This window comes from Cervus canadensis, chromosome 8 (assembly GCF_019320065.1).
Source record: "Cervus canadensis isolate Bull #8, Minnesota chromosome 8, ASM1932006v1, whole genome shotgun sequence".
Lineage (NCBI taxonomy): Eukaryota > Metazoa > Chordata > Mammalia > Artiodactyla > Cervidae > Cervus > Cervus canadensis.
In genome coordinates, this window is record NC_057393.1 from 56199298 (window position 1) to 56223113 (window position 23816).

General features: G+C 40.3%; 1 protein-coding gene across 8 annotated transcripts; it reads left to right on the forward strand.

The window, feature by feature from the left end:
- The first annotated feature begins 260 nt into the window (after positions 1-260).
- Positions 261-23576, forward strand: NCOA4 (nuclear receptor coactivator 4). 8 transcript variants are annotated; one of them, XM_043476327.1, is made up of 11 exons: positions 315-381; positions 12920-12990; positions 15610-15764; positions 17006-17146; positions 17327-17415; positions 17715-17823; positions 18379-18468; positions 19001-19147; positions 20115-21137; positions 21539-21679; positions 22020-23576. In XM_043476327.1, exons 3-11 carry the CDS (start codon positions 15624-15626, stop codon positions 22023-22025), a joined length of 1887 nt encoding a protein of 628 aa, XP_043332262.1. In that variant the 5' UTR covers positions 315-381; positions 12920-12990; positions 15610-15623; the 3' UTR covers positions 22026-23576. The 8 variants fall into 8 exon arrangements, with proteins under 8 accessions (XP_043332260.1, XP_043332266.1, XP_043332262.1 ...); XM_043476329.1 differs by lacking the exon at positions 12920-12990 and adding an exon at positions 630-883 and having other exon boundaries at positions 321-381; XM_043476328.1 differs by lacking the exon at positions 315-381 and adding an exon at positions 9732-9874.
- The last annotated feature ends 240 nt before the right edge of the window (positions 23577-23816 follow it).

Consider the following 23816-nt stretch of genomic DNA (forward strand, 5'->3'; position numbering starts at 1 on the left):
ATTTTGCATCTGTGCGTTAAAGTTAAATAATATGCACCTTGTGAGGACATCTGGTATGAGAAAATCACTTAGGATAGTCCTCCTTTCAGAACTTGCCTTCAACAAACGTTTCTTTCATTTAACCTTATCTATTAAACTGGCAAAAAGACTGATCAGGGGCGCAGGAAAACTTGTGCACCGTCCCTCTGATCCCTCTGGAGGGCAGGCGAGAACCTTGGGCTGACCCGGACTTGAGATCTCGCGAGACTGTCAAACGTGTGGTATGAGGCGTGGGAGGAAGGTTGTGTTCTCGCGAGAACTCTACCTTTGGGCCCTCGGCGTGTGTCTGGCGGCGGCTTGGTGAAGGTCTCTGCTGAACGTCCGGAGCGATACTCGGAGGTGGTAAGAACCGGAGTGGCCAGCGGGGCGGGAGGGCCTCCTTCCGTTCTCATGACGCGGGAGGGTCTGAGGCGCCGTGGCCGTTTTTCGGCCCGACCCGGGCTTGTCTGGGCCTGCTTTTGGAGGCCAGCATCTGCCTAGACTTGCCTGCCCAGAGGGCGACCTTCTACCTGCCCGCCGGCCTGGGCTTGCCCTCCTTTCTCTGACCCTTTACTCTCGGCCTGAGGGGTCACCTCTTTCTTCCTGCCCAGCCTGTCCTTCTTTCTTCGTCCTTGGACACACTTGGCCGGGGAACCACCAACGCCAGCCTGCCCTTCCGCCTTCCCCCCAGCCCCGCATGTGACAGCTCCAAGTTTTTGCTCGCTCTCGCCGAAGTCTCTTGGAGCGAGGAGGGGCCTGTTTTCCCGAACGGTCCCAGAGTATATACATTCCTAGCCTGTTGGGTGGAAACAGACAGACCGTCATTTTTTTCGGCCCTCTACCCGCCAACCCAGCGTAACTTACGGTAAAGTGCTTGTAATTCTCTCCAAAACCCTGAGAGGTGGCTCCCTTATCTCCTTTTTACATACGAGAAAAGCGACGCTTGTTAGTCCATTGCTTCACTCCACCAACAGTTGTTTAATTCAGCACCTGTATGTTCAGGGTGTTGAGGATATGACACTGAAAAAAAATATGGGCATAGTCCTTATTTTCATGGAACTAAATAATTGGAGCAGGAACAATAATCGTGTCAATAAGCTTAAGTGCCACGTGGTATAACATGGGATGGTGAGATCAAGAATGGCAGAAGGCGGAGAGTAATACTTGACGCCAGAGGCAGAGCTTTTTTCGCCATACTGTTTTGTGTTGTTTTCTAATCAGGGTAAGGTTCCTTGTACCACAACTGTTTCCACTACCCAGTTGGTAATATGGACATATATTTGTAGGGACTGTTGAGTTACTTCTGGATGGGGTTGGCGCAGGTAATCATAGTTGACTCATTTCTGCACGGGGGTACTAGTGTGACATTTCTGAACTTTAAAGAACCTCAGAGTCTTTGAGGAAGACTCACTCAAATGCTACAGTGGAGTTGGGAGTGTGGTGCATGTACCTTGAGGCAAGTCACTTGCTTTGCTCTTTGAAGGTTTGCTAGTTTGCAGATTTGTTAAGTGAGATGATATATGTAAAGTCTAGCAGGGTAACATATCTTACATTTTATTTCTCCCTCCTTTTCTATTGTTCTTGGGTCCCTAGGGAAAATCCTCAAGTTTTATAATGTGTTTTGTGTTAAAATTAACTTCTCCAATTACCTTATTTTGGGCAAATAGGTATTTTAAAAGTGGACAAGCATGGTGAGCCATGTAGGGAAAGGAAGATGTGATTCTCTAAGAGGGAGGAGATATCTTATTTTAGAATTAGATATGACTCCCTATCCCACCGCCATTTTACTTAAAGTCAGTTTAGCTGTGCCAGAATCTCAGGAGCCTCTGTAGGGGTTTCATAACACTGCACAGGTGATTCTGATACAGATTCCTCCCCCACTAGCTTCTTGGCTAGAATTTTATGATAATTTCCTTCCCAGAGTAAGTGTTAGCATACTTGAAGGCATTCAGAGCAGTCATTGTTGCGACTGCTGAACTTGTAAATCTCAGTCTCTGATTTCAAAGTTTTCTTATTTTCTTAGTTTTTGGTGACTCAGTGGCATAAATTTTCCTCTAGATGCCAAGTTTGCCATTGTGTCCCTAGGGACTATCACAGTATGTGTCAGCTTAGACAGTAAATATTTGTAGAATGAGTAAGAAAAATAACAGTAAAATCTTAACACTTAAATGATCCCTTCACCATCCATTGTGTGGTTGGAGAACACAGGCTCAGATCTTGGATTAAATCTTAGTTCTTTTACTTGGAAGCCTGTGACTGTAGGTAATACATCTAACCTTGTCAAGCCTTAGTTTCCCTGTTTTAAAAATTGTATTTGTAATATGTAGGTACCTTAAAGTTTTGTGAGGACTAAATGAGATGATGTGTTAAAAAAAAGTCTTGCTTCATAGATATATTAAATAGTTACTGAATCCATTCCTCCAGCAACTATTTACTGAGCACCTCTGTGTAACAGTGAACAAAAAGATAGCCTCTGTCTGTGGGGAATGTACCTTCTAGTGTTGTTTTCTGAAGTGGGATCAGAAAATAAATGGTTTCTCTGTGTCAGATTGTGATAAATACTATGGAGATAATTTAAAATATATTAAGGGGAAGTGTGTGGAAGGAAGACTTATTTTATATAGGATAATAAGGAAGATGACACTAGGAAGAGGAGCAGGCACAGATATCTGGAGGAAAATGCAAGTGCCCTGAGGCATTCCTGGTATGCTGGCGGAGCAGCAAAAAGGCCATTGTGGCAGGGATGAGTGGGCTAAGAGGAGGGGAGAAGTGGGCAGAGGTAATGAGGTTTCTGCAGGAATCCTGGAGACAGATGAGGGTGACTTATTTAACTGATGAACTACAAAAAATGTCTTCCTTTATTAGTATACCCATTCTCTTACCAGAAGTAATCCGAGACTATTCTGAATGCTTTATCATATATTAATTACATGTATTAATGTGTTACTTTGTAATAATGTATTACAATACATGTATACCATACACATATTAATGATTGCATGTATTAATCTTTGACTCTTTCCAAAAAAGTATACCAAGTCTCAGAGAACCAAGACGTGTTTCTATGAGGGATACACAGTGGCATGTGCTGCTAGATCAGAGAGCATTTTCTGAGTGTTACTGAAATCAGTGAATTCAGTGTCTCTGTATATGTACTAGTTAACTTGCAAGTCTTAAGTGATTGTTACAAGGAACCAACCAGTATGTATGTACGGGGTTAAATTCAGTTTCATGAAGGAACTATAGATTGCTGTGGCAGTTTTACTACTCTTTTTGCTGACTTTGGCCCACTTAAAATTTTTCTATCAGTTTTTATTTTGGCTTTGTTTTCAATATAGGTATGTCTAAACACATTGTTGCACATAGAAGATGCAAGCAATGCAGATGGCCTGAGCTGATAAGGGGGCCCGGTTGACCACTTCTGCTCTGGTGAATTGTTTTAGTAGTGTTTCTCTGCTTGTCAGTTAGAGAAGCAGCCATATGGTCCTTCTCAGCTTGTATTCTTTGCTTGCTAAATCCTAATATTACAGTCATAATTTGTGAACTTCCCACCTAGTCTACCATTACCTGAAATCCTGGCATGTCATCCTTACCCTTTGAATTAAATATTCACTGGCAAGTCAACAAAAGGTTATCTTGAGGGTCCCTTTAAAACAACAACAACAACAAATTTGTGGCATGAATGCTTCATTCTGACTCTCTTAGCCATCCCTGATTCTCTTGTCATCCCTGATTTTACTTGGCTTGATTATGCAATGAAATCAAGATATTCTGTTTTGAGGCTGAGTGTATGTTTGGGACTAAATATTCCTTTCAGCTAGCATCGTCTTGAGTCCTCTAGAAACATGACAGTTTGGTTCAGTGAAGGAGTGAATAACTGGCAAAATAGGTTAAAAAGTTTTTGCTTGTCAGTTGGTCATAGACAGGAAGTTAAGTCTCTTGATACTTGAACAATTACAGATTTCATAAGAAAATGATCTTGGGGATATTTTGAGTTTTAGTTTGGCATTATTTCTAGACCTCTAGGCTTCAGAGGAGGGAAAATATTTTATCATTTGCTTGTTTCTGTCAGGAAAACCACAAGATATTTACTATATAAAATTAGGGATAAATTATATTATTACTGTGATGATAGATAAATAACATCTTTTCCTATATTATGGCAAGAAGTTTCTAGTTGAAGATAGGGTACAGCCCTAGTTCTGAAAGCTTACGAAACTTCTGTGATGTAGGCTGGAATTTCTGTGGTACTGTAAAATCAGAGAAAAAAAAAATCCAGAGATGGCTGTAAACACAGTTACTGTTTCATCTTTAACTCACATATCAGCTAGTGCTTGTGAATCTGTATAGTTGGGCTTTGATGGTTCTGGCATTAGGAAAGGCATTTTATATCAGAGCCTAGCCTGAAATCATAGTTTCAGTAGCAGTATCCTTGCTAGTTTTGTCTTGTTTGAAAGAAAACGGAAAGTAACAGTTATGATAGAAACATTTCCACTTCTGAAAAACCTTTCTGAATGGGACATCAAGTTGACTACTTATGTTTAAAGCAGAACTCTACCATACTTACTGTGGCTGGTCTGAAACTGAGCATTCATTTCTCATTTAGTCATCCATCCGTTTATTAAATATGTATTAAGCCTCTGTTGAGTTGAGGGTTACAGCACTGCACAACTCCAGGGACACCATTCTTTTTAGGTCAGTTCAATAGAGCACATGGAATATGAAGGGGGGTTGGTAACGCCATGATACTGATACCAAGCCAACAATACATGGTCCCTTCTCTCAGGGACCTCTCAGACTAAGGAGGCAGACATGTAACAGTAAGGATAACATGTGTTATAGGTGTCATACTGGAAACTTACACATATTACACTGAGCCCAGAGGAGGCAGCAGCTAACTCTATTGTGTATGTTAGTCATTGACTCGTGTCTGACTCTTTGCGACCCCATGGACTCCTCTGTCCATGGAATTCTCCAGGCAGGAATACTGGAGTGGGTTGCCATTCCCTTCTCCAGGGGATCTTCCCGACCCAGAGATTGAACCTGGGTCTCCTGCATGGCAGGCGGATTCTTTACCATCTGAGCCACCAGGGAAGCCTCTATAGGTTAAAACTATTGCAAAATGGGATGCTTGGTCAGAAAAGGCTTAATAGTGGTGACTATGCTTTTCTGACTTAAGTATAGTCAGAAAAGCAGACAGGTGGGGAGAAGGGAGGGATCTGGCATTGCTGGCAGAGAGAGCTAGGAGAGCCAGACTGGACAAGATGAACCAGCCAGGTCTGTGCATGAGAAACTGCTGTCCAGAAGATCACGATGTGAGGGCTGCTCTGGGGAGATAGCAGGAGAATCAGGCTGAAGTCAGAAGGCTCAGAACTTTATTAGAGAAATTTGGACTTTATCCTGTAGGCAGGTGGGAAACCATTGGACAGTTGTAGTTTATGCTCTTTAAATGAGATGATCTACTAATACATTAGGAAATAGATGGTTCTCTTGTTGGGAGACAGCGAAGAAATCTTGAAACAGAAGAGAGGTAAAATGTCTTATGACTTTTTCCCCTTTAGAACCTAAACATTTCATAAATATGCAAGGGCAAATAACAAAGCTTAAGGAAGTAAAAAGCTACCTGCAAAGTCTGAATGTGGAATTTGTTTAGATTTTTATTATTTTTTTCTCTCTCCAGTCTTTGCATTTGTATGCTCTTTAGTCACTTCATTATAGTAACAATTAAAGCTGTCATAAACAGAATAACACTGACTCTCAGTAACTGTGTAGCTCAGTTCAAGTGAAGGAGAGCAGGCATTGGTCAGGATCTGGTAGAGAGGGCATAGAGACCACTGGTTATGTAGGTGGCGGTCAACAAATTTCCTATTGTATTCACATTGTAACTATCTTTAGGGGCATATAAGAGAGATGAAAGTTCTTGACATTAGTCATATTTTTACAGAAAATTGCTGTAAAATACAGAGAATTGCTTCTTTCTAGCTGTTGACTTAAAGTACAAAGGGCTATCAAATTTTAACTTTAATCATTCAGAGGTATGTCTAGCTTTATTTGTATCTTCACAAAATATGCTATCCAGTGAAGATATTTTGAATTAAGAGAGAAATTGTTTCCTCACTAATTTTGGTAGTGAATGACTGACATGGGACCCCAGAAACTGTGTGCATCACAGATGAAGCAGGCACGTCCATAGATTCTGTTCATCTGAAATCTGAGGGATGCTTAATTGAGGTTGATAGTGTTCACTGGCCTTTGCTTTTTGTCAAGTGGTTTCCCTTTACTCTTCACTGTTATGAAAGTGGCTTCATGTGCATAGATGAGTCAGTCAGTTCAGTCGCTCAGTTGTGTCTGACTCTTTGCGACCCCATGGACTGCAGCACTCCAGGCTTCCCTGTCCGTCACCAACTCCCGGAGCTTGCTCAGACTCAATGTCCGTTGAGTCAGTGATGCCATCCAACCATCTCATGCTCTGTCATCCCCTTCTCCTCCTGCCTTCAATCTTTCCCAGCATCAGGGTCTTTTCCAGTGAGTTAGTTCTTCACATCAGGTGGCCAAAGTATTGGAGTTTCAGCTTCAGCATCAGTCCTTCCAGTGAATACTCAGGACTGATTTCCTTTAGGATGGACTGGTTGGATCTCCTTGCAGTCCAAGGGCCTCTCAAGAGTCTTCTCCAACACCACAGTTCAAAAGCATCAATTCTTCAGCGCTCTGTCTTCTTTATAGTCCAACTCTCACATCCATACATGACTACTGGAAAAACCATAGCTTTGACTAGACAGACTTTTGTTGGCAAAGTAATGTCTCTGCTTTTTAATATGCTGTCTAGGTTGGTCATAGCTTTTCTTCCAAGGAGCAAGCGTCTTTTAATTTCATGGCTGCAGTCACCATCTGCAGTGATTTTGGAGCCCAAGAAAATAAAGTCTGTCACTGTTTCCATTGTTTCCTCATCTATTTGCCATGAAATGATGGAACTGGATGTCATGATCTTAGTTTTTTGAATGTTGAGTGTTGTTGTTTTTTTTTGAATGTTGAGTTTTTTTTTTTTTTTTGAATGTTGAATTTTAAGCCAACTTTTTCACTCTCCTCTTTCACTTTCATCAAGAGGCTCTTTAGTTCCTCTACACTTTCTGCCATAAGGATGGTGTCATCTGCATATCTGAGGTTATTGTTATTTCTCCTGGCAGTCTTGATTCCAGCTTGTGCTTCATCCAGCCTGGCATTTTGCATGATATACCCTGCATATAAGTTATGCAGCCTGATGAGAATTCATATTTTACAGTAAAAATAATTGATTTAAAAGGTGTGACAAGGCTGTATAGAATTTTGTCTTCGACCTGATTGGATATGCAGACTATAAGGATTATCTTCAGAGAAAAGGACATCAAACTAGAGTACCATGAGCATTATAATCATCAGACAGGAAGCACTTATTATGTGCCAGGTACTGTCCTAAACATTTTTTTCTCTTTATTTATTTTTTTCCATTTGTTTTTATTAGTTGGAGGCTAATTACTTTACAATATTGTAGTGGTTTTTGCCATACATTGACATGAATCAGCTATGGATTTACATGTGTTCCCCATCCCGATCCCCCCTCCCACCTCCCTCTCCATCCCATCCCTCTGGGTCTTCCCAGCACACCAGCCCCGAGCACTTGTCTCATGCATCCAACCTGGGCTGGTGATCTGTTTCACCCTTGATAGTATACTTGTTTCAATGCTGTTCTCTCAGAACATCCCACCCTTGCCTTCTCCCATAGAGTCTAAAAGTCTGTTCTGTACATCTGTGTCTCTTTTTCTGTTTTGCATATAGGGTTATCGTTACCATCTTTTTAAATTCCATATATATGCGTTAGTATACTCTATTGGTGTTTATCTTTCTGGCTTACTTCACTCTATATAATGGGCTCCAGTTTCATCCATCTCATTAGAACTGATTCAGATGAATTCTTTTTAATGGCTGAGTAATATTCCATAGTGTATATGTACCACAGCTTCCTTATCCATTCGTCTGCTGATGGGCATCTAGGTTGCTTCCATGTCCTGGCTATTATAAACAGTGGTGCTGGGAAAACTGGTCAACCATTTGTAAAAGAATGAAACTAGAACACTTTCTAACACCATACACAAAAATAAACTCAAAATGGATTAAACATCTAAAATGTAAGACCAGAAACTATAAAACTCCTAGAGGAGAACATAGGCAAAACACTCTCTGACATAAATCACAGCAGGATCCTCTATGACCCACCTCCCAGAATATTGGAAATAAAAGCAAAACTAAACAAATGGGACCTAATGAAACTTAAAAGCTTTTGCACTACAAAGGAAACTATAAGTAAGGTGAAAAGACAGCCCTCAGATTGGGAGAAAATAATAGCAAATGAAGAAACAGACAAAGGATTAATCTCAAAAATATACAAGCAACTCCTGCAGCTCAATTCCAGACAAATAAATGACCCAATCAAAAAATGGGCGAAAGATCTAAACAGATATTTCTCCAAAGAAGACATACAGATGGCTAACAAACACATGAAAAGACACTCAACATCACTCATTATCAAAGAAATGCTAATCAAAACCTCAATAAGGTACCATTACACGCCAGTCAGGATGGCTGCTATCCAAAAGTCTACAAGCAATAAATGCTGGAGAGGCTGTGGAGAAAAGGGAACCCTCTTACACTGTTGGGGGAATGCACACTAGTACAGCCGCTATGGAGAACAGTGTGGAGATTCCTTAAAAAACTGGAAGTAGAACTGCCATATGACCCAGCAATCCCACTCCTAGGCATACACACTGAGGAAACCAGATCTGAAAGAGACACGTGCACCCCAATGTTCATCTAAACACTTTTTTATGTACCAATTCATAGAATTCGCATTGAGTTGACCCATTATTATTGTCCTCATTTTACAGATGGGGAAACTGAGGCATAGATTGGTTAAGTGACTTGCCTAAGGTTACAGAGCATCTAAATGACAGAGCCAGGTTTTGTACCCAAATGGTGTAGCTCCAGAGTTCATTCTCTCAACTACTCCGTATTACTGACTCTCCAGGTAGGGCTTTTATTTCACTACTGTCTTCCCAGCACCTAGAATAGAGCTTTGCATCTGGTTGGTGCTCAGTCAATTTGTTGAATGAAAAGCATCTATGAGCATTAAATGCAGAAGTGGACTGAGGCCATGTGGGAGTGTGTTTGAGAGACAGAGGGACAGCGGGGTACAGGTAGAGGTATGTCACAGATGTGAGGAAATGTCAGAGCCTGAAACAAAAGCCGAGACCTGAACTTCAGCTAGGCTGACAGTGGTGATCTCAGAGGGAGTCACGAACTACTGCCAGAACATTCTAATAACAACTTCGGAAACCTTACTGACCCACGTTTGTTATTTCTTTGTAGTGATTAGCAGCAAAATCCTTAAAGACGTCTTGACGATTTGGGGTGTGGATCAGGGTGGACACAGAGGCTAAATGGAGGAGCAGGTGGACCGCAGAGAGGCTGGAGAGGAGCCCCCTGGTGTCTCTCGAGGCTCTGCCGGCTGGCTTCTCCCGGAGTGGCCGGTGGCGGTGGCGCCCAAGCGACTCGGAACCAAGAGTCTTGAGGGAGGCGGGGCGGGAGTGGGGTGGGGCCTCCTCGGGCAGCGGAGGGGACCCAGGGGGCCTCCCGAGTGGGCGGAGCCTCCGGCCCCGCCCTGCGCCCGACGTGCGCGCTCCCGCCCGCCCGTGGGGCGCTGCCAGACGCGCTGGCGGGGCGGGGCGCTGTCTGCGGGCCCAGGAACCTTTCTCACCCCTGTCCCTGATAAAGCAGCGTCCTGCTTGCTGGGCAGCTCGCGCGCCGGGGCCTAGCTTGAGAGGAGGTATGTCCGGCAGCCCAGGGCCGCAACGGGTGCCCTCTGGATGGGCTTCCCTGGGTGGGCCGGGAAAGGTCTCTGCTGTGCGCATGCGTGCTGATCGGTACCGGTACCTGCTCTGAAACAGTGAACACGCGGCTGCGGCTTCCTGGGAGGAACAGACGCAGGCTTTTTTGGGCAACTGTGCTCCTAGAAAGTGTTGGGGAGCCTGGAAGGTCGCATGTGTCACTGTTGCTTTTGAACTAGAAACGCCGTACTTAGCATTAGATGGTAATGACTAATATTGTGGTTCGTTTTCAGTTTTTGCTTTGGAAAGTTGATGTGCTGGAATTGGTTGCTTATAGTTACATGTATATAGGTGGACAGATCTGAGTGCAGTAAGGTCTGAAGTGTTAAATGATCTTAAAATATGCTGTCGTGAATTGTAATTCCCTTATTTTGTGCGTTTCTTCAGGCGTTAACCTTTATTTACATGCTTTAAAAAATTAACGGAGATTCATCCTGAATTTCAGAAACTGTGGGCTAGGATGCGATACGTATATATAACCTTGAGTTAATGATTTGTGATACTAAAAAAACAAACCTTTAGCTTTAAAAACTGACGGAAGAAAGAACCCATTAAGAAATGTGTCACGGTAAAATTGCATGTGGACTATTAGTGTAAATTTTTTTCTTGAAAATTTGTACAAATATTCTGATATATGTTGTCTCATCAGAGATAACCAAATGGACCATTAGTATTCTAATTTAGTAATTCATAGAATATAATAAGTACCTTATGGGTCTTTTAGCAATGATTTAGATGCTAGGAATATAAGTGAAAAATGGACATCTTTTTGGAGAGGAGAGCATTTGGGAAGGAGTCAGTGAGACCTGGAAGGTGCAGTTAGAAATGATACAAACCTTCTTTTAGACAGAGGATGCAGAGTGGTTGTGATAAGATGTGAGGTAAGATCCCAGGGCTCTTGTTCCTGTCTTTCATACTTGGAAGTGTTTTGGTTATTCTGAGCCTGTCATGACATGTTGTTTATTTTTGTTAGCATTATCTAAGGAAGAAGGTTATGAAAAATTGGTTTTTTTGAGGATTATGAATAGACTGAGAGTCTTAATGGAAGGTGTTCCAGTAGTAACCCATTGGAATGTTGATTTTAACCTCCTGTTGGCAAATAAAAAGAATATATGGGTGATGCACTAAGGAAGAACAAACTGGTCAGGAGAGAATTCAGGACTTCACCCTAGGAACCCTAGTTCTAAACCCAAGTCTTCATGTTACGGCTGTGGTGACCCTTTAGATAGGTCATTTAAACACTCTGGGTCTTTGTGGCATCATCAGTGTAATGAGAGTAGTCTACCACAGAGATGCCTAAGGTTTTTCTAATTTTAAATTGTGTTTAGTATTGGTCACAAGAGGGTTCTAGCTCTTTGGAAATTTTATGGTTAAACCATATGACAAGCACTTAGCTTCATTTGCGGTTTAGTTGCTCAATTATTGTTCCCTGTCCTTTGGATTTCATAACTAGATTTGTGCAGAGTATTGTGCAAATATGGCATATATAGTTTGTGGAACTCTTCGAGGAAAGAAAATGAAAGTTGCTCAGTTGTGTCTGAGACTCTGCGACCCCACGGACTATACAGTCCATGGCGTTCTCCAGGCCAGAATACTGGAGTGGGTAGCCTTTCCCTTCTCCAGGGGAGCTTCCCAACCCAGGGATCGAACCCAGGTCTCCCACATTGCGGGCAGATTCTTTACCAGCTGAGCCACAAAGGCAGCCCTTGACGGAATCTTGAGGGAGAAGGGCTTGGGGGTTCCTCTGGCAGCAGGAGGGCCTAGTGGGCCGCCCGAGTGGCGGAGCCTACTTTGAGGAAAGCTCTATGTTTTTCCTGGAGCTTTATTTATGTGAGGAATGTGTGTATTTCTCCCATGATCTCTCTCCTTCCCCAAAACCTCGAACAGAAATCCTAGAGGCAGGGACGTTTTGGAAAGCACTTAAACTTTTAACTTGTCTCAAACAAAAACACCCCACACATTTAAGGCAATACTTTTTTTTTTAAAGTCAATCCTCTTTTGAAGGTAGTAGGGCAGAGAAGTGTGTGTATACTTCGTATATTAATATACTGGAGGGTTTAGACCACTGAGTTTTTGCCATAAAAACAACTTAGGTTTTGCTATGTTATATAGTGAGCGAGTAGATGGAGAGCTATGTTGATTAAACAAGTACCACACCCTGACCGCTAAGTCTCTGAGGTAGATATTGTTATCTTCACTTGTTAATTAGAACATTAGGTTCAAAAAGGGCAAATGGTTCAAGATCATAGCATTAATTAATGGCTAATTGATTCTGAGTCAGAGCATTGTCACTTGAGAGCCTTTTCTAGTTTCAGTGCTTCTTTCTACAGTCCAAAGGTAGAGATTCTGAAGGTCCCTATTAACTCAGCTAAACCTAATTACAGAAGCAACCAAAGGTTAAAAAGTGCAGGGCTTGGGTTAAGTGCCTATAGGCAGATATTATCTCAGTTTATCTTTATTGCAGCACTTTGTATTAATAGCTACTGTTGTCTCCATTTTTCTAGAGAAATTGTGGTCCAGAGAGGTTAAGTAACTAGCTCATGGGTCTCAAGGTTGCAGATGTAACTGGAATTCTGGTTTCTCAAGCTTCAGAGTAATCTCTTCAACATCACACTTGCTACACTGGCTCTCCAACCTGAAACAAATAAATTGTTGAAATTGACCCTGTGGACTTAAGATAACTCATACAAGTGTCTTTGAATGTGACAGTTCAGGAATCTAGCTCTGGCTTCACCTTACTGTGGTTTGAATTGACCTGTGTGGTAGAGTTGTTGATTTCAGCTCTGAGGGTTTCCTCCTCACTGCAGTACAAGAAGACAAACCTTTGCACAGCTTCTTTCTTGGGATCTAGGCTATGGAAGCTGACTACCCCGTGACTGCTCCACAGGAAGGAGGAGGGTCAGAGCCAAGGGCAGCAAAGAGACAGACATCTCTGGGTTGGGTGTAAGAGAATGAAACAGGTTTGTTTGTTTTTTTTGAAACAGGTTTTTAAAGACTCTTACTCTAACCAGGTGACTGTTTTGAAGGATAATGCTCATTTTATTTTGAAAACAAGGTGGGTAAATATGTGGCAAAGAATCAGTTTTATAACTTTAAAATCTCATCCTAATTTGTATCCATAGCTAATAAGGCGAAAATCCAATTTGTGTATTTTTGCCATATTCTATTCTTGTTAGGCAAGGTGTAGTATTTGTGATTGCTTTGAGAAGACCTACTTTTCTGCATTGTATGCATTTGAATTTGTTTCCCACATGATCTAGAGCTATGGGGTTTTTTAACATTGTGAAGCAACATTTTAATTTAATGTCACTGCTTAAAATTTACACTTTGCTAGACATTGTGGCATTCTACACAAATGGTAAGGAACTAAGAGTGGGAAATTAGGCAAAGGTGAAAGTTGTTTAGTATATTTGAAAGCTGAATATGCTTTGCATGTAACTTACGTGCAAAGTAAAGCAACTTGTGGTAATGAGGTGACATTCTGCTCTCTGAATATGAGCCAGCATTCTACCCACATTTGGCAGGTTCCTACTGTGTGCTCTGAGTGTACACTAATGGGTGTGTTTAAAACAGGGCCGCTTACAGTGTGAAAATGAAAGCAGCAAAGTAGCTACAGCTAGTGTTTTAAGGGGTAAAAAAATCTCCAAGGGGATTCCTGTCGAATCCAGTTAATGAAGCCCTTCCATTTTCAGAGATGATTATAGGGAACCAGACTGTGGCAACAAAATAGCAGGGGGAAGTTAGAAAATTTCCTGAATCTTTCTGTTATTTTTAGTAAATCTAGTTCGTGAATGTGAATCTCTTTTGCTGAGGTGGTCAGAAGTGAGCCTACTGAATTTCTTCCTCCCATTGCCTTGTTTCTGAGGATGGGGAATCTTGCTGCATTTGGCCCTTCTCAGGTTCTAGCTAACCAGCCACCTGGCGCTAAACTTCCGCTTGAAGATGCAGGGGAGGCCAGAGTTCCTTGCGTCTCACAGGAGCCGTCAGCCGTTTGCAGGGCTCTGCTCCGGGTAGACTGCTGTTCACCTGAGAGCTGGCTGGCTTCTCTGCAAGGTCGTTTCCTTCAGGATTGTTAGGGAATTTCTTATATGTGTTGCCTCAGATATCTGCTATTAGTCCTTCTCTACTCCTTTTGGGTCATTCTGAACAAGGCTAATTTTATTTAACAGGTCTCCACATATTCCAGAATAGTAATCTTGTTGTCCCAGAGACTTCTCTTATCTAGACTAAACAGCCTGTCTTCCTGGAGAAATTTTTCACGGTTTTGAGGCCCCCCCTCTTTTTTTTTCCCTAAGTGCCTGTTTCTGAAGTTTGTTATTCAGAGAGAAATTTCAAAATTAGTCTAATAAACGTGGAACAGATTAGTCCTGTGGCAAATGCTATGCTTTCGGTAAATGTAGTCATATAGTAAGTAATTTTTTCCTTGAGATCCAGTGTGCTGCTAACTCACATAAAGCTTGCTTTCAATTAAAAATCTCCATTCTTTTATAAATACCGTATCCTAATGCATGTATACGGAAATCTAGAAAAATGGTACTGAAGAATCTATTTACAGGGGCAACAATGGAGAAACAGACATAGAGAATACACTTATGGACTTGGGGAGAGGGGAGGAGGGGTGACATGTATGGGAGGAGTAACATGGAAACTTACATTGCCGTATGTAAAATAGATAGCCAGCGGGAATTTGCTGTGTGGCTCAGGAAACTCAAACAGGGGCTCTGCATCAACCTAGAGGGGTGGGGTGGGGAGGGAGGTGGGAGGGAGGTTCAAAAGGGAGGGGATATATGTATACCTACGGCGGATTCGTGTTGAGGTTTGACAGAAAAAATTCTGTAAAGCAATTGTCCATCAATAAAAAATAAATTAAAAAAAAAATCTCCATTCTTTGAAATACACTGTTTTCCATTTTGGCCTCCCCCATTCAAGTAAAAACAAAAGTGCATTTTGCTTTACAAGATTTAACAGCTCTGTAGAGCTTGTCTTGAAATCTGTTTTTGTCATAGCCCCATGTTATCTCCAGCTTTAATGTCTTCTATGTTTTCATCCAGGCAATTAGAGGCAACTGTTGAGTAACTGGGGAAAACAGGGGCATACCTCTAAAAACTTAACAGACTGGTTTTAATCCATTATCTTTTGAGTACTTTGTAAAACATAATTTTATGATTCAATTTAGTTGTCCTGTTTTGCCCATGTTTACTTTGTCCACAAAGGTAGTATACAACCTTGTCACAGGTCTTACTGTTGTCCAAATATATCATGTCTACAGCATTGACTTGACGGGCCAGTTTAGTAAAACTACCCAAGAAAGAAGTAACTTTGGATTCTAAGTAAAAAAAATTACTTGGAATCCATCTAAGCCCATGCATTCACAGGGCCTAGTGAATCCATGCTGGGCTACTGTGATCACGACCTTCTTTTTATCAGTATTTAGAAACCATCTCTGATTTTAGATTTATCCAGGATAGATAGGGAAGGATGACAGTCGTGGTCAGGGGAGGGGGGTGGTGCGGCGGATAGACAGGTTATATATATTAAGGGTATGCTGTGTGCCAGGTCCTATGTTGGAAGTAATGTTAAATAGTCATGAATAGTAACTGGGAGTTGGTTGGGGGAATGATTGCAAGGTGTTTGGTTGTAATTATAGTGTAATTTGGATTTTTTTTTTTTAAAGGAACAAGGTGCAGAATGAGTACCTCACAGGACCAGAGTGGCTGCTCCACTAATAGAGAACCCCTTTTGAGGTGTTGTGATGCACGGAGGGACTTGGAGCTTGCTATTGGTGGAGTTCTCCGGGCTGAGCAGCAAATTAAAGATAACTTGCGAGAGGTGTGATGTATGCTTTTCTTTTCCCTTGTCTGAACTCTTAGCACAGGTCTAGTTAGAGCATAGCCAAGGATTGGCTTCTCCAAACCAAAAAGTTTTTATCCCATGCCTTGCATTATCCGCCTGAAATGTTTGGTGCCTTTGATTCCAAAGGGGAAATGGAGCAGATGTTAGAAGAATCTAGAAATTCTTGTACCACCTTACAGAGTTCAGTTTAGCCTGCATTTTTGATTGCTCCTCTCTGTGGTGCCTGTGCCAAGCACTGCCATCAACTAAAAAGTAGCAAAATGAATGAGCTCAGCCATTGAACTGGTCAGTTGTGTTCCTGGTGCACAAAGGATGGCATTTCCACATCCCCTGCTGTCTTTTAATTTGGTATTGGCATGGCATGATTCTGTAAATGAGTTAGTTGTTAAGAGCAGGCCAAGATGAAATCTGTTCCTTCTATTGGCCTAACAGCATTCTGTTGGTGAATTGGTAGACCAAGTATTACATGACTGAAATACTATTTTACTATACCTGAAAAGGTGTTTTGAAATATAGTTCCTTATGTGGATTCTCATGGATAATTCTCATGGATAAATCATAAATAATAGAGCCATTAAGATTTTCTTCCATAGGATTTTTGTATTTATCCCTCTTTTGCATCACTGTTTGTACTTCCAGAAACATTTAGTTAATAATTTTAAGTAAACTGTCTACCCTAATAGTCCTCTGGCTGTTGACACGTAGTGGTTCATCTCTTCACAAAATTGGTCTGCTGTAAATGTGTTGCTTATTCGTAGGGTGAGAAAAGAGATAAGGGCTAGCTAGTTACATTCTTGTCTTATTCCACTGATGAATTTATAAAACTATAGGTTTTCAAATTATGTGGAAAACATAGGGGAATCAGTATTACATGACATATCCTTGTATTTTCTTTTGACTTCTTTAGGACACCCAAAAATAAACCTTATCCTCTTAGAAGGAAGGGTATTGAGGGTTTTAGAGCTTAAAGATGCTTTTATGGCTGAAAACCTTAAACTGGGTCCATGGGGCTTTGATTGTTCGATGGGTGGGCTTTGGAACATTCAACCCTGAAATTATAGGCAAAATTTTAAATGTATGCATTTTTCTGGGGAGGTACTCCATACATGTCATCATTGGATAATCAGAAGGATTTGTGACCCCCAGAAATTTAAGAACCTTACCATTCTTTGGGAAACACTGTTCTTTGGTGAAGCTAACATATTTATGTTTCCTAGGTCAAAGCCCAGATTCACAGCTGCATAAGCCGCCACCTGGAATGCCTTCGAAGCCGTGAGGTGTGGCTGTATGAACAGGTAGATCTCATCTATCAGCTTAAAGAGGAGACACTTCAGCAGCAGGCCCAACAGCTCTACTGGGTAAGATGACGGCAAGGCCATAATGTGGTTTCTGGTTTCCAGAGACTGTCTTTTCTGTAATGAAGCATTAATACAGATCAGATAAAAATCTAATCTCAAGTGTTATTTGCTATTTGTTAACTTGGAAACACTTGGTGCTTTTCGGATCATTGTGGCTCTATGATTTCAATTTTCTTCTAGTTACTGGGCCAGTTCAATTGTCTTATTCATCAGCTGGAGTGCACCCAAAACAAAGACCTAGCCAATCAAGTCTCAGCTTGCCTGGAGAGGTAAAGACCCTTTTTGTGTGTTTTGATTTTGGCTCTTTGACTTTGGTGTATTAAAAAGTCACTTTGTAACTCTTTGCGTGACTTGGATTTAACTTGGTGTTAAACTTAATGTTCGTTTGATAATATCATCTTGCTTTAAATATTTAATATCATACTTGGCGGTACATGGTTAAGTTATCTATCTTCGGTTGAGTTACTCAACCAAACTTCAAATAACTCACAATTTGGTTTTTATTTTGGATGAATTTGAAATAGATATTCCTTTAAAATAGCCAGATTTTGTTTACTTTTTTCTCCAGATTGGGCAATCTGACCCTCAAACCTGAAGATTCAACTGCTTTACTCTTTGAAGCTGACATAACTGCCCTGCGCCAGGCAATCACCACATTTGGGTCTCTCAAGACCATTGTAAGTCATGTTCATCTCAGAAGGTTCATAGTGAGCTTCTCAGGTCTGTGGCCAGACAGATGGTCTTAAAAATAGCACATTTTCACTATGCAAAGGGACTTTGTTGAGAATTTGGTAAACTTTAGATACTTAAATGTTCTGATTGAATTTATAGAGCATTAGGCTGGTAGTGCTTGGAATGTATTATTGACTGATTGATTGTCTCTGGAATTCATCTTTGTACCTCTTTAAATACCTTTGACTTATTTCTTAAGAAATTTATGGCTTGAATGGTCTATAAGAGTCAAATACCGGTCTCATCTGGGTCTCGTTAGTAGTTGTAATACTGTCAGTTCTGGTGAAGGTTTCTTCTGTGAAGATAGTTATGTAGTAGATAGAGAATTCTCAGATTTTGTAACTACTTCATAGGTCACTGAATTTAGTGTGAAGAATATTTATTCTAGTGAACTGTAACACTTTGCTTAGTACTTTTGAAATTTAGGGATTACAAGTTCACTTTTTTGGTATGAAAGCATAACATTAGTAAACACAACTAATTTGCTTTTTATCTTATAGCAAATTCCTGAGCACCTGATGGCTCATGCTAGTTCATCAAATATTGGGTCCTTCTTAGAGAAGAGAGGCTATATCCCATTGCCAGAGCAGGTAAAGTATCATTTTGTTTCTGGTAACTGAGTTATTATTTGGCTTGTATTTCTTTGGGGTTTTGATTATATCACTTTTTTTTTTTTTTTGGCTATCATTTATTTGTAAAAAGGCACCAGTGGTAATAAATGAGTTTATACTTCCCTTGAGACTGAATGTCAGAAATTTAGAGGTTTTAGAGGTGTTCAGTAAGAAAGTAATTGTTATCAGTTATTTCATAAGAAATTATCATTAGCTTTGTGATTGGGTTGGTTCTCTTAGGGATCCTTCTCTTTATCATTTACTTCTGAAGGCAGTGTGAGAAGTGTGAATATAGGGTCCTAAAAGTTTTGAGAAGTTTTGGGTTGAGAAGCTGATTTCCAGCTATACTCTTTGTTTTGTAATTGTGAAAATGGAGGCTTAGGGAAATCATTTGACTTGTGCAAGGTCAGCACCGAGCCAAGATTAAAGAGCTTGGGTCTCCTGTTTTTCTGGCAAAGTTTCTGCTGCATTTGACATTGCCTTGTTAAGCAGCAAAGTATTATGTGATTAGCAGAAGTCAGCATCCAGCACCACAGCTGTCCCTCTCAGTGAATGGCTCCTTGGAAGTAAACCTGCCGTTGGTCACCAGGCTCCTTACCTACCCAGCACCAATCTCCAGGACTGGCTCAACCAAAAGCAGACCTTGGAGAATAGTCAGGTGTGTTGCTGCCTTTATTGTTTCTGAGATAGGTGACATAATGGGGTTAGTTATTAACTGATAGTATGTCTTTGGTTTTTAGTTGTAGTCTGGGAAACATATATTTTAAAAATAATATTTTATTACAATAGTGACACTTCTGCACTGTAGATTAAAAGCTTAGGAAAAAACTATATAAAGAAATACAAGCTCATAATCCCACATGCAGAAACTACCACTGTAACATTTTGTTTATGCGAACATATACTTGCATGAATATATTTCTGTCATTTAATTTCTTCCATAAAATCACTCATAGTATATAGTATTTCATTGATTGGCTATAAACTTCAGTTTTTCTGAATATAAATAAATTTCTTTTGCATGTCCAGGAGATAATTATTTATATGCATTCTTGATTAGTTCTTTAGGAACGAATTCTTAGAAATTGTGTTCTTATAGTTCTGCAGACCCTTTAAGGCTTTCAACACATACTGTCGATTTGGGTTTCCAGAAAGTCCATACCAGTTTATTTACCTTCTTCCCTAAACATCTCTAACAGTGGTAGTCATTTACAAGTTTCTTTCTCTGAATTTAACACAAAGAATAATTTTACTTTTTGAGTTTCTTAGGTTACTAAGGAGATTGAGTATTTTTCATGTTTATTAGCCAACTTTGATGACTTCTCTAATATCTATGGCTCATTTTTGTCTTCTTTACTCATAAATGCACATGTCAAAACTACTTATCTCTTTTCTACAAGATATGCTATAAATGCTTTCTCCTAGTTTGCCTTTTTTTCTTAACTGCAGAAATATAAGTTTTAATATAGTTATGTATTTTAATATCTCAGAGAAATCCCATGTCTTTTGGCTACGTATACTTAAAAACATTTTGTAGTGTGGTAAATATAAGTAGAACTCTTATCATTGAATTTCAAGGCAGTCATAATATTCTAGCAAAGTAATAATGTGTATTTCTTGTGTAGACATCTGCTAGAGCCTGCAGTTTCTTGAATAAAGTCTGGGGCAACCTGAAGGGTTTGGAAAACTGGCTCCAAAACAGTCAGCAACAAGAAGTTTCTGAAAAACCAAGTTACCAAAAGTCTAACAGCTATTCTACTACCAGTTCTTACTCCATTGAAATCGAAAAGGTTGGAGATCTAGAGCCTCTTGATCAAGATGAGATGGATCTCTCTGACTGGCTGGTAACTCCCCAGGAATCCCATAAGCTTGAGAAGCCTGAGAATGGTGGCTGTGAAACCACCAGTGAGAAGTTTAAGCTCTTGTTCCAGGTGTTCCAGGAGTCCTACAATGTGAATGATTGGCTTGTCAAGTCTGATTCCTGTACCAATTGTCAGGGTAACCAGCCCAAAGGTGTGGAGATTGAGAACCTGGGCAATCTGAAATGCCTGAATGACCACTTGGAGGCCAAGAAACCCTTGTCCGCTCCCAGCCTGACTGCTGAGGATTGGCTTGTCCAGAACCATCAAGACCCATATAAAGTAGAGGAGGTCTGCAAAGCCAATGAGCCCTGTACAAGTTTTGCAGAGTGTGTATGTGATGAAAATTGTGAGAAGGAAGCTCTGTGTAAATGGCTTCTGAAGAAAGAAGGAAAGGATAAAAATGGCATGCCTGTGGAACCAAAACCTGAACCTGAGAAACATAAAGATTCGCTGAACATGTGGCTCTCTCCATCCAGAAGAGAGGCAGCAGAACAAGCTAAGGCACCAAAGGCAATGGCTTCTTCTAGAATTGCTGATTCCTTCCAAGTCATCAGGAACAGTCCCTTGTCAGAGTGGCTCATGACCCCCTCACACAAAGAAGGATGTCCCAACAAGGAAGTGCCTCTTATAGAGGACAGGGATGGCAAACAAAAGCTTACAAGCCCCTTGGCCACTGCCTGGTGTCCCTTTAACACAGCTGACTGGGTCTTGCCAGGAAAGAAGACAGGAAATCTTAGCCAGTTATCCTCAGGAGAGGACAAGTGGCTACTTCGAAAGAAGGCCAAGGTGAGCCAAGATATTAAAAAAGCACCATTTGAAGTATATTCAATAGATACTTATTTTCTTAATCTCAAACCTTGCAAATAAATGGACCAGACCCGTAACTATCTTAACTGTTAAATATGGCTTAAGTATTAATTTTTGTGCCATGTTAGCAACGGAACATTTATGATTATTCATACTGAAGTTTGTGTGCATTTTCTATGCCCCAAATCCCCATCTGGCCTATTTTATTGCAATTTATGGAAGAGATTAGGGGTAGAGAAAATAGTTGTCACTTTTGCTCTGTTACTAGAATGCCCAACATTCACATCATTCTTTATAGACATTAGACTGTTTGGAAGATGAATTGTTGGTATCATGCATCCCACTTGTCACGTAGCAACCCACCCTTTGTCTTGTTGCAGGAAGTATTACTTAATTCGCCCCTACAGGAGGAACACAACTTTCCCCCAGACCGTTACGGCCTCCCAGCAGTTTGTGATCTCTTTGCCTGTATGCAGCTTAAAGTTGATAAAGAAAAGTGGTTGTATCGAACTCCTCTACAGGTTGGTATATACCACTAGTGCAAATATTAGAATTTTAGCTGCTTATGATTTGTCTTATATATGAATTCAGTTTGCTCATCGAACTGTATTTCTGTTAATGGTTTGTGTATTAGGTGAGGTGGGAAAAGAGAGATCATAGAAACTTCGTTTCACTTGAACTTGCTCCATGAAATCACTAGGACATACTTGAAAGTAACCTTTCCAGATGATGTAGCTGTCAGAATTTTTGGAGCCTGTGTGGTTTCTAATAGCTTATTGAGAAACGAGAGCTTTAAAGTGGGAAGACATTTGCTTTTAATCTTACAGTGAAGTGACTTTTTATGTGGACTTTTCTTTACAGATGTGAAGGAATCAAGTACTAGTCAAGCAAATTTTCTGCAGATTATCACAAATCCATGAGCTGAGTGACTGTGGCTTGCGAAATCATTGTCTCTGGGTCTGATGTAGTTCCTTTCCTCCCCAGTTTTGAACTAATGAAGAGAAATTAGTCATCAAATTATGAACTACTGTGTAAAAGAAAAAGGCGATTTGTTGATGCTGAGGTGATTCAGGTTCCTTCTTACAGAAGTATTAATTCACCCCTACGCTAGAAATGCATCTTAGTGGGTAGGTCTTTCTCATAAGCCTCCATGGCTCCTCAGATTGGGTTGTTATTAGAAGTACATTACAACACTGTAGTTTTAAAAATGAAATAGTTCTATAATCAAAGTGTGTTCATGTATTCTAAAGCGAGTAAAATTACTTAAGCTTTTGATTGGCAGTCTTTGGATGCTTCCCTTATTGTGGGTTTTCTTCCATTAATGAATTCTTCTATTTAATTAATATACTATTGTATATCATTAACCTTGCCAATATAGTGTTTTTTTCTTACCAAAACACATATTGAAAGTCTTGGCAATTTTTGACATTTGTCACAAAACATTTTAGCTTAGGTGCCAGATTCTACATTATTTTTCTTCTTTTGAAAGACATTCAGATTTTGCAAGATTGTATTTCCTTCTCTAAATGTTATTATGAAAGAAGAACATCTCTTTCAGAAGGGCTCCATATTGCTTGAAGCCTATATTCAGAGTAGTTCTAGCCTCTTCCAAAATATTCTGAAGAACTACAGGCAGCAGAGCCCCCAGTGCTGACTAATCAAAAAGCAAAGTATGTTGGAAATGTAGTACTTGAACGATTCACTATCCTAAGTGTTATTGGTGCATCCTGTGTAAATGGAAGCTGAACTTGACACCTGGTGCTTTTAACTAGGCATAAATTAAACGTCCGCTCACTGCAAGCATAGCATACCTATACCTCTAATAAAAGTATAATGCAGTGACATTTTAGTGAATAGGAAGTTTTGAACACTTGTGCCTTGGGGTGTTTATTGAAGCTTTATGAAAACTATCGATGTTTCCTTAGTATCCTTAAAGTTATATCCATGCTTTAAAAAAGTTTCTCTGTAGGAGAGAGATGGTATTTATAACCAGGTTTAAAAATTCTCTAAAATGAGACATCTTGACTCCTTTCCACTTTTAAACTATTAAGCCACTCAACTTGCCTGTTACTGGAAATACCTTTAAAGTTTGTGATGTGGTAATCTAGAAAGCCCTTTTGGGGAAACTTCACAGTCCCAGTGTCATTGCCATACAGCTTCACTAGAGTTCTTAACCACAGCTGAAAGGAGCCTATTACTTTTTAGTTCTTCCAGACACCATTCAGAACTTTAAAGGTGGTGGGTAAAAACTTAAGGAGCTTTTCCATTATCTTAGGTTGCAGGAAACTTTGTAGTTGAGGTTTAACACATTGTGTATCCCTAAATTAACATTAATCACTATGCTAATGAGTATGTAAACCATTCTTTTGCATTGATGCATTTTGTACCTCCCTCCATTCATTAAAAGCATAACAGCCATATAGTTGTCCTGTGTATTTGTAAAACACCTTGTCACAAAATTATATGAATGTGGTATCCTTTGGTTACAAGTACAGCTGAGAAACACTTTGAACATAAAAAGTTCTTATATTCACTTAAAATAAAATGTTGTTTTATTACTCCTGAATTAGCAAATAGGTATGTTATTACTATCTGCTGTTGTCCAGTGCTTTTCTGCCAAATTCCTAACTAGGTGCGTTCAAAAAGACTCTACTTTAC

Coding starts and splice junctions, on each gene's coding strand:
- NCOA4 (XM_043476325.1), top strand. CDS start 15,624: ATGAGTACCTCACAGGACCAGAGTGGCTGCTCCACTAATAGAGAACCC. Junction 17,824..18,378: donor TTGGGTCTCTCAAGACCATT/GTAAGTCATGTT, acceptor TTTATCTTATAG/CAAATTCCTGAGCACCTGAT. Junction 18,469..19,000: donor ATATCCCATTGCCAGAGCAG/GTAAAGTATCAT, acceptor TTATGTGATTAG/CAGAAGTCAGCATCCAGCAC.